General features: G+C 37.7%; 1 protein-coding gene across 13 annotated transcripts in view; it reads left to right on the forward strand.

Moving 5' to 3' along the window:
* Positions 1-2,326: 2,326 nt before the first annotated feature.
* LOC107757045 (nuclear factor 1 X-type-like) overlaps positions 2,327-17,522 on the forward strand; it is a 94,140-nt gene continuing 78,944 nt past the window's right edge. For 4 of the 13 annotated variants that reach the window (XM_016574401.1, XM_016574408.1, XM_016574403.1 and 1 more), the window contains exons 1-2: positions 2,329-3,323; positions 10,067-10,150. In XM_016574401.1, coding sequence (XP_016429887.1) covers positions 3,321-3,323; positions 10,067-10,150 — 87 coding nt within the window. In that variant the 5' untranslated portion in view covers positions 2,329-3,320. Of the gene's footprint in view, positions 3,324-10,066; positions 10,151-12,742; positions 12,887-17,522 lie in introns of those variants that run through there. The other 9 variants (XM_016574407.1, XM_016574414.1, XM_016574411.1 and 6 more) reach the window with 4 other exon arrangements.

Here is a 17,522-nt window from a genome sequence, read left to right on the forward strand (position 1 = left end):
GTTCTTTCTAATTATCAATAGAAATGCAACATCAAGTCACTGCTATAGCATTATTTTGTATAAACGTATTCCATATCTATTAGGCTATAGGCTACAATATTTAAAGTGAGAAATTCAAGCTGCACAGAATAGGAATTTGTTTTAGAATTTTTTATTATAATTAGGCCTATGTTTCTAAAAATCATGTGATCCATTTTGCAAAACGAAGTTTTAGTTTTAGTTTTGTTCAAATTATGCTTAATTAAAATTCATTGAAAGGTTGATCAGCTTTGAAAATTCGTTAAAGCGCTTCAGAAATGTTTTAAAACACAGTAGGCTACTTAGGCTATACTTAATAAACGAAATCAATGTTGGCCAATAACGGGGGATAAAACAGTAAAATAAATAATAGGCTACGCCTTATTAGTAATTATTAGTTAATAGTCTTATTAGTTATATATTAGCCTTATTAGTTATTATAATATGCCTTATTAGTGCTAAATTAATGCGAAAGTTTTTTTCCCCTTGTTTTACAAAGACATTTTGTTTGTCATTTCATACTGCACAATGAGAGCAGTGGCAATTTGGATGAAATATTATGAAATGCTAAATAATTTTTATTTTGATAAATTATCAGTTTAGTTTAATTTAAAGCATAATCTGGTAGTGGGTAAAAAAGGAAAATTAAATATATCATCAATAAAGTAATGAGACGGGTTTTTAAATATTTTAAGAACTTTATTAATATTGTTTTATTTATTATGCCATATGAGCATATATTAGCATAAGATATAGCCTATATCTTTAATTGGCAAAATAACAAGAACTACATTTTTCAACCTGTTATTTATTAATCATTATTTATCAACATATAGCTTTTTCTATTTAATGTGAAAAATGTAATGTCTTAATCTACACAAAAATATCAAATGTAAAAAAATAAATACAATTTCTTAAACATCTTAACTGCTTGTCATGGAAGATGAAGCATTGTTTATCTAAAATCCGTGTCTCTATCGATCACTCATTTCTTACTAATTTTATTAAAAACGTTTAAAAAGACAATTTACAACAATACAACGTCAAAAAACCCTGCTGTTTTTATTTAAATTGTAAGTGAAGATTTTTCAGAGTCGTAGGCCTACTAGGCTACATTTTGTCTGTTTTTTATTTAGAAATTATTTAGAAATCCACAGTAGTATTTTATAATTAATTTGTAAACTGAATTAATAATGTAATGCACAATATCGCTCATATCCGGTACAGGGTTTCCTTAAATCTGCCCAAGGTCACGTAAGAGCAGAAGACTTTTCGTGCGCTGGAAACTGCGCTTTGTGAAATTACACTGCTGTGAACAGACTAACTGTTCAAAATGTGTTCATCTAGATCTCAGTTTCTATCAATGTTCATGTAGCCTATATTTCAATGACAATTATAAGCATATCTCATATATCTGCCTCTGTGGCTAACTCTAACTCTACTGTTTTAAGCACAAGTCCAAAGGAAATAGTCACATTATAGCCTAACAGGTCTACTTTGGACCATTAGGGCTAAACTTATGAAACCCTTTCTGAGAAAAATAAATAAATGTAAGCAACACCATTTTATTTAAAATAAGCGGTAATCTGATGCTGCACCTGTTGGACGGTTTCCTATTGGAAGGTTATGATGATGCACTTTATTATTTTATTGATGAGCTCTTGGTGCTTGTTTGTGGCGTTTCAGAAGTAACAGAATCTGATGGGTGGCATGAGACACCGGCACTCAACGGAACACCGGCTGAACGGGACCATGCCTCATGATACAGCCTATCCACTTGTAGGCTACTCGCTGTAACGAGAACTGAAACTTTCCCCTGTCTTTTCTGCCTTTTAAATTTCGCGAAAAAGAATGGTCGTCTTAAAGTAGGCTAAGTATTTTCACAAAAGTGTGTAAGTTTCAACAGCGTTTGAAAACAACGGTCCATTAACCAAAACCAATCATTAACCAAAAAGTTATCGTACAATTTAGTCATTGTACGCTCAATGCATAGCCTACTAATGCGAAAAAAAATAACTTCGCGTGAGGAGGTAACATCAACAGCTGATCGATCGCTACAGCGGATCGTACATCTACATAACAAACAAAAGCTGTCATTATCACGTTGTTAATTTACATTCATTTACATACTTACACTTCACAAAAGTCTACCCTGTTTGTTTAAAATGTCTTAAAGATAGTTGAGAGTTAGACAACTGCGCTAGGGGCGCCAAAAGACAATTTGGGTTGCCGATTGCGCCCAGAAAATTACTGACAGAAAGTCGTCCTAAAATGACCCCCCCCTCCCCACGAATAATTCGCGTACTGATCATCAGTAGACTAGAGAGGGCAAGCAAGAACTCTGGTATTTCTGTACTTCCAGCACTTTTGGTCGTGTTCTGTTTACTTTTTTTTACCCGTCTATCCCTGTGTGTACAGTCTGGCTCGGTGTTCAGTAATCCGCGCCGTCCATGATTTTCCCACAACCCTACTAATGCCCCAAAGCTGCAGCTGCCACACCGGCCGGCCGCGGAGCGCCACACGCTGCCAGTTGCTACATTGATCAATAATTTACCAGCTCGACGCCTCCCCGACCCGCTACCCCGGTGCAGCTTCGGGTCGACTGAACCGATATTTACTCACGCGGAAGGGACGTTTATTCTCCCGTGCTTTAAATGCAGCCTCAGTAAGCTTTAGCCAACAGGCATAAGATCCCTTCGGTGCGTCTACGGATTAGACTGTCGCAATGTGCACTACTCGTATTGGTGCCTGACTGCAACGGCATTTGTGGACGCCTCTCGCGTTCTTCTGTCCGGGAACAGCGGGGGTCCCGTTATGGTGCGGACAGTCGGAGTATCGAAAGAGGGAGATGCAGTCAAGGCGAACAGGAACTGACTTCAGGACATAAAGACGAAGAAAATCACTCACTGTCACGCAGAACGTCTTCGTACAAGCAGTTCTGCGAACACCGGCGCTCGCGGAGAATTTCAACCGAGCTTGTGAATTCCCCGGTCGGTGCCGACAGCGAGGCTCCATCGTTCGGCCGATGACAGCAGGAGAAATATATTTTAAACTGAACAGTTTAGGCTACATTATACGAACAGAGCCCGGGGACGGCGATAATCCATCGTTCCGTAAAGTGGCGGAGAGAGCTTTACTTTTACAGACGGAACGAGCTCTGGGAAACTTGAGTTCTTTTTTCGCTTCCGGTATCACCGAAGAAACCGACTGGTGCACCCGCTCCCTCTCCTCTTTTTTTGGACGCTGAAGGTTTAAAGAAAAATGGGTCTTTGAGGAGTGCTGGCAAATTCCCCTCAACTACAATGGTACGTGCTGTGAGAATCAATATCTTTCCCACTGTTTGCAGAAATCGAAGCCAACAGATTTCAAACATCAAAGCAGAGCTATTTAAGAAATTGAAAAAGCACAAAACAACTCGTCGCTCAAATATAAAAATAGCATGTACTTTCACCTCTCTTACAACACGCAGTTAATAGCTTTTATAATACCATTGTTGTGTAGCTGTTTGGAAAATGCTGTGAAATACCAAAAACATTTAATTTTGTTTTTCTGTGTCTAGCAGGGAATATAATAATAATAATAATAATGTAATTATTATTAATAATAATGATGATTATGATTCCTCAAGATACAAAACAATTAGTCTATAAGATAGTCTCATCTAAATTAATGTAACAGGTAATTCAATTTTTTAATGTCATGAGACTTGATTGTAATTTATTTTATTTTTTTTAGTTTTAGGGTAATTTTAGGTTGTACTTGAATGTTAATATTTATTCAGATGGCATTATCTCTCCAAAAGCAACATCTAAACTGAAGCCTAATTAAATTGATTTTAAAGAGACGTAAAACTATCTGTAGCAGAATGGATTTTTAATTTAATTTTTTTTATTAATATAAGTTTGCAAGACTATTTCATATAGATTGTTGAAGGTTCTCTTATTAGAGGTTTTATTCAGGGGTTTAGCATGTATAGGCCAGTGTTGTGATGTACCTGCTTAAGATAGCCTACCAGTAGTTTAAATGTCATTTGTAAATTAAAAGATAAATAAGTAAACAACTAAAACATCAGCCAGAAGACAACTGCTGAGATGTAATATCATTGTAATGTGATGAAAGCTGCCAGCACATCTTGTCATGTCTGAAATACCTATCAGGCTGATCTTTTGAGCCAGGGTAGGTTATCTTAAAAGATATTCAGTCAGGGATTTTTCAGCACAAGAGGCAGTTTTGGAAAAAAAAGTACAGCATTATATATAATGAGCCAGTTGAAACTATATCAAATCAATACTTGTGATCGATTTCTCTATACCTACAGTGTTAGATTTACACAGGTGTGTGATAGAACCTGAAATGTGTTCAGAGGAGCAACTTCACTTCCAGTTATGTGTTAGTTTAGGATTTACATGCTCTAGTAATTTTGTCTGAATAAATATTTGCACAGCAAGCACATCAGGCTGTGTTCAGATGGAGAATTTTGTACTTTAATCAGACCTTAAACGTGAGATTGACAGGCCTTTGCAGGTTGAAGGGGCTGGATCTGAATATGAAACGCCACATTTGCCTGCAGCGAGCATTTTTACATCATGACTAATCTTTTCAAAGTGATGAACATCCTCTTCAGCCAAGCACACCTGTGAGACCTACGTAATAAAAGAAATGCAAACTAATTCTCCACGAGCGAGGTCAAGCACTTGAGTCAGATTAAAGCGTCTGGACGGTGTGAAGTGAATTCTCACACGCTGAACTCGGTCAAATTAGCATCTCGCAAACCTGCTCGCTGAACTCATGGACTTAGTTATGGAGAACTCGGCTCAGGCTGTGAATTCCAGAACCGTTTTTTCTAGATTGACTGGTTGTCACGATGCCAGGGTTGCCATGGATGCAGTGCCCTGCGGTGATTGGTGGACGGCTGCATGAACTTGTTTCTGGGTGTAAACTTCTTATGGGAGGACTTTTTGTGTTTGTGGCATCTGTGTTGGCACATGAGATGCCGTAATGCAAAGCCACCTACTCACTTTTATTCAGCCCATTAACAGTGATGAACATGTGCAAACGAGCACCGCAACACCACTGCACACCTGCACACACAAATGCTCATGCGTATGCACTTATAAACTCCTAGCGAATGCATGCATGCATGTATAGATGCACCTGGAGCACCCGTAGAGGCCCTTACAAGCACGTTACGGAGAAGACAAGCTGTGAAAGTGGAGATTAGAGGTGCCGGGTGCAAACGGGTTTGGCGTGAGCCAGAAAACTCATGTCAAAACCCCAAACAGCTTTAATAATTAATAGCCTCTCGTTCATTCCAGATTCTCTCTATCGGTCTGTCTCTCCATCTCTCTTTTTCTCCTTCTGCTATTGCCTCCGAGATGCTGGTGTGAAAAATCAAAATTTTCCAACAGTTCTCCCCGAGGTGCTACTGGCAGACACACAGAGAAAGGACGCTTCATCCTTTTATATAGCACTCGTTCTCTCATTCCTCCTTTCTCCTCTTTTTTTTACTCTCTCTGTCTCTCTTTGATGCGGTTGCCATAGAGGACAGGTTTATATGCTGATTTGGCTCTGTATTGCCAGCTAGTAAATCATAATGATAAAAAACAATGGTGCTAATAGTAATTGCTGTGTCGTTTGGAGACAAAGAAAAAGGAGTGAAAAAAGGGGAAATCAGTGGGACCTGTGCTGATTGTTCTCCGGCCAGCTGGTTTTTGAATGTGTGGAGGACTGCCAGGTGTGTGTGTTGTGAGTGGGAATGTTCTGTGTAAAGTTAGCAGATACATATGTAGTCTCTGTGTTGGAGTGAACAAATAATTGCAATGCTGTGTGTGTGAATTACTGAGTTTTTGTTTTTTGAAATTGTGTGAAAGAGGTTTTTTGATAAGAAAAGGCTAGAAGTGCTATTACTATTGCTCATATTTTGGGAATTTTCAAAACTGCTAACCCTAAGTATTAAATGTTGGTGCGTAATTTCGGTTTGTTGGGGAACAATGTGCTGTTAATTTTCTAAGAGGTTCTAAAAGGCCTTAAAACGGGTTGAAAATAAATTATAAACTTGTGGGGCCCAGGCTATATCTACACTCTAAAAACAAATTCAGGAAACCTCTTATAAATGCATGGTTGCAAGTTAAAGATTCTAATATTGATTTAATTAAACCTTGGAAGTTGGAATTATTTTGATGAGCTCTGTTTACACAATGTTGATCATTGCATGTGTGTAATTAAAATTTTTTGTGTAAATTTTTTTTTTTTAATTGATGTGAATTAACTCTTTCCCCGCCAGCATTTTTGAAAAAAGTTGCCAGCCACCGCCAGCGATTTTGATGATTTTCACTAAAATTTGATGGCCTCCAGTATATTTTGCTGTATGAATATTTGAATATGCAATACACCAAAATAAAGATCAGAGCCTCTACTTTTAAACAACAATTTTTATTTTATTTTATCAGTTTTATTCTAGCTTAAAGCATTCTATTTTTATCAACACTTGAATATAGGTAGGTTTCATAAAAATGCATAATTTTGAGCAAAAAGATGAGAAAATCACATTTTTATCAAAAACTACATCTGGATAATATTCAGTACGATTATCAAAGTATAAATCCAATAAATCGCTTCCATCAATACCTCCAAAACGTGCACAGACATATACCACTTCCTGGATCAACATTTTACTCCGTAACATTATGCAGTTTTCATTTATATGCTGTCTGTTGCTGATGATCGCATTATTTTTCATATGCATCTGTTTACATAAGAGATCACTTGTTTCTGCGTCCTGTTCACGTGTGTTTTTGTTCGGGAGGTTTTGTACTCGTTCAGAAGATGTGTAATAGCGCCCCCGAGTGTATAACAGTGAAAACACGAAAAGCCGTAAAAACTCGTCTTTGGCGGGGAAGCGTTTTCTTCTAAACGACGAGATAACTTGCCAATGGCGGGGGAAGAGTTAATTAAATTGTTTTAATAACTTTGAAATTTGTCAGTGGATTATGTTGAAATTAGTTTTACTTTTAATAATTATATTTAAAACATTTTAAGTAGTACACAAATTTGTGTTTAAATTGCCAGTTATCTCATTGTAGTTTGTTGGTTAAACATAATTTTATTCGAACAAAAAAAAAAAAAGTTACCTGTTGCATCAATGTTTTTTGTTCAGCCAAAACATTTTTAGAGTGTAGGGGCCAAGAGCCATTTGCAGCAAACAGCTTAAAGGGATAGTTCACCCAAAAATTAAAAGGATATAAAAAAAGCCTTTTTTGTCAATACAGTGGAAGTCAGTGAGATCTAATGTTGTTTACAGGTTTGAAATAACTTGAGACTGATTAAATGATGAGCACATTTCAATTTTGAGTGAACTATCCCTTTAAGTGACCACCCAACTGCATAGCAACGCATTAACCAGTTTACCATGGATATTAACCCTCAAATTTTCTTATGTTATTTTTCAAATAACATTGGCTCAACCAATGACATGAGTTTGGGTCCGGGACCACCAGTTTGTCCGAACAATAGTCGATGAGGGTTTGAATGTGGTTTGAAACAGTCATCAATTTTGCAGTCCTTTTTGCGCTGAAATTATACACTTCACTCTTAAACTCCAGACCAGTGTCTCTCTCTGTGTGTGTGTGTGTGTGTGAGAGAGAGAGAGAGAAACTTCAGATTTCAGGAATTTAACCACTTAAGCATTCCACTAAACCACAAACGTATTGCCATATGCCTCCAACCCATATACACCTCTCTCTCTTTCTCTCTCTCTCTTCCCCCATAAGGACCTATGGAGGAACCCCCTCATTTGATTCCGTTATTCCCACCAATTAAACATTTTAAACAAAGAGCTCTATTTATCGGTGAGAGCGAGGAAACTTGTCGTAATTAACACATTTACATACATCTCCATTGACTCCAATTAGGTCAGAGGCTCCCAGAGCTGCTTTGAAATGTCCCTCTTTTCTCTGTGCGTTTCGCCTCTAAAATGTTAATTAAGAAGAGGCTTGAGATTCTGGCTGAGGGCTGGCCATATGGACCCTGCATATGCTCCATATGCATACAGCCCATATATAATTAATAGCTCACTACAGAAAAATAGGAGGTTTTGGAGGCGAAGACGAGGCTGAAGGTTCCTCCTTTCGAAATAAGGATAATAGTGAAATTCAGAGTTCCTCCAGGCGCCAACTAGACTTCTGTTCTCCATCTGTGGACAAGACAAATGAATGGATGATCTCAGCACTGCAAAATACGGTCGAGTTGAGTTTGTTCAGCTGGATTGTGCGGCCTGGCCTCGCTGACGGCTTTAATTTTCTGGTTTATCTTAGGGGTTGAGAATCGAGTCAATTAAATTAAGAAAAATCGAATGAGTCAGTGGAAGGTTTTCCATTTTCTGCTTCGGTTCAGAGCGATGGGAGCCATCGGAAAGAGCGCATGGTGAAATCTGGTTAGCTGATTTCCTGGAACATGAGAGTAATCAATACCGTGAAACTAAACAAAAGTAAACACTTGAGTCAATCAATACCTCAAATCCGTATAAAGAAATCCAACCGAGAGCATTCAGAGTTTGTCAGGGATTTTGACATTTGTGCAAGTGCTTTAAACCTTCCAAATGCGTCACTTTTTGCTAGGCTTTTGGTTAATGTTCTTTAAATGACAGTCAGGTTTTTTAAAAAGAGCTGGAGAGCTTCACAAAACATCAGTGAAGGACTCTTCTGCTTACTGCTATTTGCCTTCCCATGGCTTTCACTCTTTAGCTCTTCTGTTTTCACCAAATTTCTCAGAACAGCGAGAGCCGTGAACTTGTCTGAGTAACGTGTGCTTTTTAATTGTTCTCTTTAATTATGAAAATGCATGTTTATGTTCTAATAAAGCCAATCAGCAATCGTTCCCTGCTTGAATGAGATTTTAGCGCGCTGTAGCTAAGACCCTATAAAAGTGAGGGAAAATTGGGAAAGCTAACGTTTCATTGGGTGGATATGAATAGGCTTTGTTATTCACCACTGCCTGAGCCTAGTGCCAATGCCTGGGACTTATTATGAGCAAACTGTGTGCGCGCGTATGTGCTGGAATGGATGTTGAAATGTATTTATGCACACAAACGTGTATTTGTGGTTAAAGTTTATTGTTCATATTTGAATATTATTAGTGTGTGTGTAGATGTTGGATGGTTGTTTAATGAGATCCTGGTTGAATACCTGGTGTGGTTTGTGAAATTTTGAGTTTTACTCTTTCAAATGGTTCCTTTTGCTTTTCTCTTCTTTTTAATGGAGGTGTAGGTGTGCAGTGCACCACTCTAAATCGTTTCTTGCATTTACAGTAAATTAATTTTTTTCTCTTAATAATGTTGTTGTTGTTATTGTATGGTTGTTGTGTACTACTGCAGCTTACTACTGCAGTAGTACTACTGTACTACTGTACAACTCCAAGACACATTTCCTGTAAAGGACAATAAAGTATAACTTAAACTAAAAAACATTTAATCTCATTTAATTCAATATGTTACTTGCCATTTATTTGTGAAATTTACTAGCAATTTATGAGTGAAAATTGTTTCAAAGTAAATCCTATACACAAACATTTTTTCATTGTACATTCAGCAAAGGATAGAGTTGCCTGTAGCCACTGATCTAGAGTCAGTGTTTTCTTCTTTCCAAAAAAAAAAAAAAAATGAAAGTTTGGAGCTGGGATGGGGAAACTGATTCTAAACCAGCAGTTATTGGAGTATCCAAATCCAAGCCTACAGTATATACAGAACATATATGCACATCATGCATGTGACCAGACCATGCAGCTTTATGAACGCTCCGCCTATGTGCTGTCTGTTAGACTGTCTACTTGACATACAAACATGACATACTGGTTTATTCACGCACTGAACACAAATAGAACATGGAGAAACAAAAAGAGTTAGAGACCATGTGATTGACTGAGGTATGTTCCACTAAAGTCTTATGTTTCAGGCTTTGTGATGTAGCTCTTTGTAAGATTTATTTGACAAGAAGTTATTCTTTGTATGACCCTATGACTAAATTTGCTCTATCTGTTTTGTGTTGGATTACAGGCCACAGAATCGTATCTGGTGCATGAAGGTCCCCATCGAGGTCCAGGCATCTCAGAGTGTTTCCTAGTGCCTGAATCCTACAGGGTACAAGCCTTTTTCCTCTTTCTGTCCGTGTTATTGTTGATCGTATTATTTGTTTCTTTATTTTTCTGAGTGTAACATGACAAACTGAACTTTGATTTCCTTTCTCATGGCTGACGTAATTAATCTGCTTTCAGGCTAGACTGAGTTGGACTTCAGATTGAGATAAGATGAGCTGGAATCGGTTAAGCAAACTATCAAACTCTGATAGAGCAGAGATATAATCTATAATGCTTTTGATTAATTTTCCATTGCGTATCCTGTGTAGTAAAGCTTTTTTTGAGAGAAGAGTGTGTACATGTGCATCATAAATCTCAGCGGCCGTTAATAATCTTGTATGCTGCATTTATATGTTCATATGGTAAGACGGTGGTTAGTGTTGAGAGGAATGCAGAGTTTATGTGGAGAAGCAGCTGCAGGAATTATCTACATAAAATATCATCAGGATTATTTAACTGCCAGCCACAAAGGAATGGTAAAAAGCAAAGTGTGTGTGTTTGTGTTGGGTTAAAACCACATACACCAACTATATCTCTCGCATATGGTTCTCTTATGTGAGTTTTAATGGAAGCCTTAGCTGCTGCAACCGCAACTCGACTGTGGGTCTGCTTAACAAAGAACTGGGTGTGTGTGCGCGTGTGCTTGCATGTATGTATTTGTATGTGTGCGCTGAAAGCAGAATTGTTTTTTTCATTCACCTCATGCTATTTTGTGGAGTAATGGCTGCGAGATATGTGTGTGTGAAGCACGAAGACTGTGGTTTTGGATTTGTGCCTTTCAATGTGGTAATGCCGAACCTGTGTGCCTTTTCTCTGACCTCGCTCTTAACTCTTAATGTCAGTGTTTTTACTCATGTTGTTGTTGTATATTGGCTGTATTGTTGGGTCTGTCCTCCACTATAGTGATCGATCAGGAGGATCATGGAAAATCATAGGTTCGTGGGTTGTCTCCAGTGTTGTGGAAAGTTACTTTTAAAAGTAATGCATTACAATATTGTGTTACTCCATAAAAACGTAACTAACTGTGTTACTTTTTGTCACCTGAGCTGGGCTTGCTTATTTATTTTTAAGAACAAAATAATAAAATAAAAGTTGTATTTTTGGCAACTGTAAAGGCCCTTCCACACCAAATGTGAAATTAATAAGCCTCAGGCTGAATGAAGTGTCTCTGCCTCTGCACTTACTCCCAGTTTCAGGGAGTGACAGGAGAGGTGTCAGTGAATAAATGGGAAAACAAAGTAACTTGCATTACTTATTTGAAAAAAGTAACTCCGATATTGTCTTGTTAATTTAAAAGTAATGCATTACTTTACAGTTACTTGAAAAAAGTAATCTGATGACATATGTGTTTCTTGTAATGCGTTACCCCCAACACTGGTGGGTCTCTAACTATATTTATTGCATCTGCAAAAAGTGGTAATCTGCAATTGTTACCTTAAAGAATTATCTGTGCCTGATTTAACCCATAAAAATGTTTTGTTGGCATACATTGATATGCTTCAGCACTGTTAAATAATATTTTTAACCTGAATAAGTTCATTTAGATGTTACCATTTTTTTTTTCAGTCTATTAAAATTCAGTTTCTTGTAAATTATGGAAAATATAAAGACTGGTTACCTAACACTCCATGGTCTGTTTTCCCAGATTAAGCTTTGTGCTGGATTAAGCCTGTAGTCCTGGATTAAATTGTGCCATATTGGTAAGTGTCCTTTGTGGTGTTGGCTTAAGTGGTCTATGAGAAAGCAGTCCTAATAAAAGAGCAGGCTAATCTGCCTCTTAAAGTTTGACAGCAGTGGCACAGCAGAGTTTCACGGCTGGAGAAGGTGCAAGATAAGCACAGTTGAGCGTGCCGCTAGGCAGCCTGGGCGCTGTGGTTTGCCACAAAACAGATGTGGATTTAGGAGACCACCCTGCAATACTGTGTTGCAGGACTGGGGCCTATAGATGAGTCATAGAATAAGAGAGAGGGCTTACTTACCTTCCATTAACTGATTGAAATACAGATTGCAGTAATGTTGTATGGGGAAAAAAGTATTGCAAACTGAATGCTGACAAAGAATGCAGTCAGTCCTGCTGCCATGGAACAACCCTTGCATATTTGCTTGGATTTGCACTGATTCCCAAGGCTTAATGACTTTATGAATTTGACACCATATTTACTCAAACTTTACTAGAAAAATATCTGAAAAAATTATATTTCTATTCCATTTACAAGACTGTAGCTTTAGGAGTTGAAATAAGGGGGAAATACTACTCGGAACTGACCTGGAAATATTGATCTGTAATTAATTTTAACATGTGCCAGAAGTAAATGATTTTATTGCATGCTTTGTGTGCAGTTATGGCAATGCTTTATCCCAGTAGTTCCAAAAAACTGTGGTCTTAAATGCTATGGATGGATGTTATAAACCCAAGTTTTGTGCATTTCACCTTTTCCGTCACTAGATGAATGTAGGTCTTTTGCAAGATTGTAGAGAATGAGAAACTCCCAAACTTTGTTTTATTAAATAGGAAAAGGGTGAAGGGGGAGAACAAGTAGGAGTGAAGTTTTTTTTTCTTCCTAAAGTCTGAGCTTTCACTTTCTGCCTTCGAGGCGGGGTTAGCGGCGAGAGCAGCATGGAGTAAGCGCAAGGGGGAACGGCGAGCAATAGCAACGCGGCGAACTTCCACTCAACTTCAAAACGCGATTCATTTCCCGCCTCTGAGATAACTATGTACTCTCCATACTGCCTGACACAGGTAAAATGCCTTCATTTAATTAATCAGTCGTGTCTGTGTGTCCGGATGCTGCATTGTAGAACCTTTACCGTGTCTTGTCTTCTCTTCTCTGTTGCTGCTTAATAAATGCATCGCAAGTTATGCGTTGCACTTTTTAGAACATTAATTTCGGCCGCGCGTTTATTTCCAGCTTCCAGCTCGCGCGCGGTATCGTTTCGGAACCCTTCTCGTGCATTTCATTGCACATGGGATCGAAGAGAAAATGGCGCTTCTCCCAAATCTATTTTATATAAAAGGAGATGGGTTTGCCCTGAGAGGAAGCGCGTCTGACATAGTAAACGGCTCGAATTTTCGATGTCAAACTATAAAACGTTATGGTAAAAAAATTCATCTAGTTGTTTTCCCAAGCTGTGATGTTTCAGGAGATGACCCGACGGTGTGTCCAACAGCTGCCGTGCGTGAATGTCTCCGCACCCGAGTTCAGAGACACGAAGTGACATTGATCTGCCTGTCCTGAGTGAGAAATGTTTCCAAAATATGTTACATGTGCATTTCAGGGATGTGTTTTGTTCTCCTGTAGTAGTTTAGTATGCTTATTTTATTGTAGATAAATAGACGGAGGAGAATACAAATGTGTTAAAACGCGTTTATTTCTAATATGAGAGACATTTGGTTTTGACGTTATTCAATAGGCTATTATATGCACATACAATTTAAGATGTGCTATTAAAAAAATATTATATATCCATATTCATTCATAATTTATGAACCTTTTTTTTTCTTCATAATCTTAGGCATGTTGGAAGCTTGATTAGCCTATATGTGAAGCGATGATACGCAGGCTGGCCTATTATAGGATATTTTTATGCATAAAGATCTTGTTTGTGCAACACATCACGAATATCAACATAGGAGTTATAAAAGTAGGCTACTTTCAGGATTACAATTAAATTATTCCCGTAAAAAGTTTAATGACAGCAGGCTGTTGCAGGCCGAGGTTCAATCCGAGCAATTCACGCCAAATTGACGGCTGACTTTATTTACGGCCACCAATCTTTGAAAGACATTTTTTCTTTTAAACTGTCTATATACTTGGCAAAAAGCCTTAACTCGCTTTCATTGTTGGCCACGTATAGGCTATAATGCTTAAAAATATTAAGCAGTGTTTAATCTGTTAGTAGTCATGTAGCCTATTTGAACACAAATGTAGCCTACGTTTTGGAATTTATAGCCAATATATATAGCCTTTATCTCTGACGGCCTACACTTGAAGCCTTTTTGCACAAGGAGTAGCCTATTATTTTTTAAGAAGCAACTGTGTTCTTCAAAGATGCGTGTGTTTTAATAAATAAATGAAAAGTAAATTGAAAATGCATTTGCAGTCGTGTGCCATATATGCGCGCAGGGGCTTGTTTGTGCTTCACGCCGCTTGAAGGAGTCGAGCTGCGGCGGCTGGAATCTCGTCCATCTCGGAGAGCCTCCCTCGCGCAGTTTGGCCCGGTTTTGTGGCAGTCGCTCTTTCTGGCTGTTAAATATTCCTGTAGCAGACATTCGACAGGTCTTTAAAATAACTTTCCTTTGGGGTAAGTTATAAGTAGCTTAATTGAATTCTCAATAGCTAATGTCCTATAGGCGTATAAACTTACGCTGCCTCTTTTTTAATAATTTATTTCTTTATTAATTTAGACGATTTTGGTCTTGGCTTCAATTTCTTGGCTGCAAATAGGCCTTTCTCTTTTTCCCCACACGGCAGACTGGGTCACGCCAAACTGTCGCTGAATCCAGTCTACTGGTGTGTCTAAAATAAATCTCCTCTTCTCTCATTTTGCATAGTCGGCGGCTCTTGTTTTGTGGCGAATAATTTTCTTATTTATTACGTTTTTGTTTTTAAAGCTAATACAAGCTCTAGGTCTTTTTTTCCCCCCAATGTAAAGTAGGCCCGAACGGCAAGCGTTTGTAAAGTGCATGCAAGCAGTATGCCTAGGCTATTATTTTTTAAAGAGGTACATGTTCTTCAAAGGATAGACCTATGTGTGTATTTTTATTTAATAATACTAAAGAAAATTAAAAGTATATATGCAGTCCTTTGCCAGGGCTGCATCGCGCGGCCTAGTCAGCGCACTCGTTCAATCGTGCGCATTCAAGTCTAATTCAAATTAGGCTATATTCCTGTTTTACTGTATTTATCCTAGTTTTATGCTGTCATGAACTATAAGTTCATGTTTTTCCTTAAAGGTTTTGTAGTGCTTCTGCAGCCGCCAATTTAGTAGTTTGAATATTTCAATATTTGCTTTGAGTCGGCGAAAAGGACAATTAATGGTGATCAAGTTAACAGTGAAGAGTAAACAGTAGGGTCAGTGGCAAATAATGTCCTAGATAAAAAGGATACATCTTTTATAAATGCAGTTTTAAACACATTGCTTCATATTCTTGAAAATATTTTTATTGTTATTATTATTCATGCTGGTACAGCCATTTTGAAATAAACCTTTCAAATATATTTCAAGGTAAAAAATATTGAATGTAGGCCTATATAGGCTACAAATGCAAATATTTAAAGGTAACACTGCTTGACCTGAACTGTTGCCCATTCATCAAAAGGTCAAATTATGTGGTTTTTCTAGATATGTTCTCTGTTTTATGGCTTTGTCGTCAAAAAATCTTACACCACACTGACTTTGATTTGGCAGACAAGAGTTTTTAAATATTAATAATATGTTAAAACAAAATTGCATAGTTGCTAAATGTTTACAACACATTTTTTTCTACTTTTAGCCTCAGAAAAAAAGGCCTCAAATGACTTTCGGAAATGTATTCATTATATGTTTGGTAGGCTTATATTTAAGTAGGCTGCTTTTTTGGTATAATTTGCATATGTGGAAATGTATGCATTTTTTCATAGGGAATCCGTTTGTTTGGAAAAGTATTTTGTCTCAGGAGTTGATAATTGATAAATTTGTATTATTCGTAATTATTACGTGTAGATGTTTTTTTCTTTTTTTAATTGTATCAAGGTGTCTCAGACGCAGTACATGTGAGCAATAAAGGCCACGGCTTACGAGTGAAGTCCCAAACCTTTATCACACTGATTTACTATTCGTCTTAAATCTTTCAGCCCGTGTTGGCATTAGCTCGACTGTGATTTTGATCGCAGCGATAAAAGATTCTTCAAACCTGTACTCGCGCCACGTAGTGCGTGTGTTAAAAGGAATCCCTGCTTTGTCTCTTGTGGCTTTAAATGCGATTCAGATTGCAGGCTGGATAAATCCTGCGGCAGGCCACGTTTACGTGGGGTCAAAACTTGGGTGAGGCTTGGCGGTTTATGGGACGTTTATGTGCCTTCAGGGAAGATGGAGACAAGGGGAGAGGAGGATGTGTCCGCGCAGCCGATGGAATGCTTTCCACCAGCGCGGATGTTCTCGATCCCCCAAGATCACCCACTAACTCTTGTCTGGAGGTTTGTTTAGTCGTCTTTCTTATTTAATTACGGTTAACTATTTAAATAAACGAGGAGGCATAAGGCGCGGATACAAATGTAAACAATAACTAATGAATTATTAACGTTGATAAAAGGTTTTCTGGAATGGACCGAACAGGTGGGAGATCTCAAGCTTCCTACGTAATGGAAGTTAAGCACGAGTTGCCAAATGTACCGCGGTACAAAATGTCGTTTGGGGAATCTAAAGGCCTTGCACGTATCTCAGGACAAGTGGTTAGCATTAATAATGTATTTAGATTTTTTTTTTTCCAGCAAGGGTGGATCTCAGATTTGAGGACATTGCGGGTTTAGCCCTGGGTAATGGTATTTCCTAAAGTTTAGCAAGTGCACTTTACTATTATGTGTATTTATTTTCAGATATAACAGGAGGCCTTGTGGCTGAAGACAGATATTGATTATTATGGGGATCCAGGGGCATTATCATCTGAATAAACAATAGTGATGTTTGAACATTTCCATTGTACAAAAGGTTCTTTATAATGGAAAAAGGTTCTTTGGATTATTAAAATGCTCTTCATGCTAAGAAAAAAATGGTTCTTTTAAAAACAATTCACTGAAAGGCTCTTTGAGGAACCCAAAATGGTTCTTCCGTGTGAAAACCCCCTTTTGAAACCTTTATTTTTAAGAGTGCAGGTTCAGGCATATATGTATTTTCAAATAATGGAAATATTTGTGCATATTACTGACAGAGCAAATGATAACTAAGCTTCATACATTTAGAAAGAAGTGTCAAAACCAGTCAGTCTGCAATAGTGTCATTGCATGTTAAGTTGCACAATCACAAACTTTTATTTTGCTTGTCTTTCCCACCACAGTTCTCTGACTTTTTTTAATCATCATTTCATTTTTTCTATGTCGTCGTCAGTCTATATTCGATTCTTTATATTGCGGATATCTATCTTGTTTGACAGCATAATTTGCACTTTGAATTAGGGCTGTGAATCGGCAAGAATCTGGCGATACAATACGTATCACGATACAGGGGTTGCGATACGATATGTTGCGATATATTGCGATACTGTAAGCAAGACAATATATATTGGGATATTTCTTATTTTAGGAATAGGAGAATAGGATATAATTTTAAGAAAACTGTCATTTAGAACACACCACCATATGCAAACCTTAGCAAAATAATTTTTTTTACATGTGTGTATA

This window comes from Sinocyclocheilus rhinocerous, unplaced genomic scaffold (genome assembly GCF_001515625.1).
Source record: "Sinocyclocheilus rhinocerous isolate Xijiao unplaced genomic scaffold, SAMN03320098_v1.1 scaffold953, whole genome shotgun sequence".
Taxonomy (NCBI): domain Eukaryota; kingdom Metazoa; phylum Chordata; class Actinopteri; order Cypriniformes; family Cyprinidae; genus Sinocyclocheilus; species Sinocyclocheilus rhinocerous.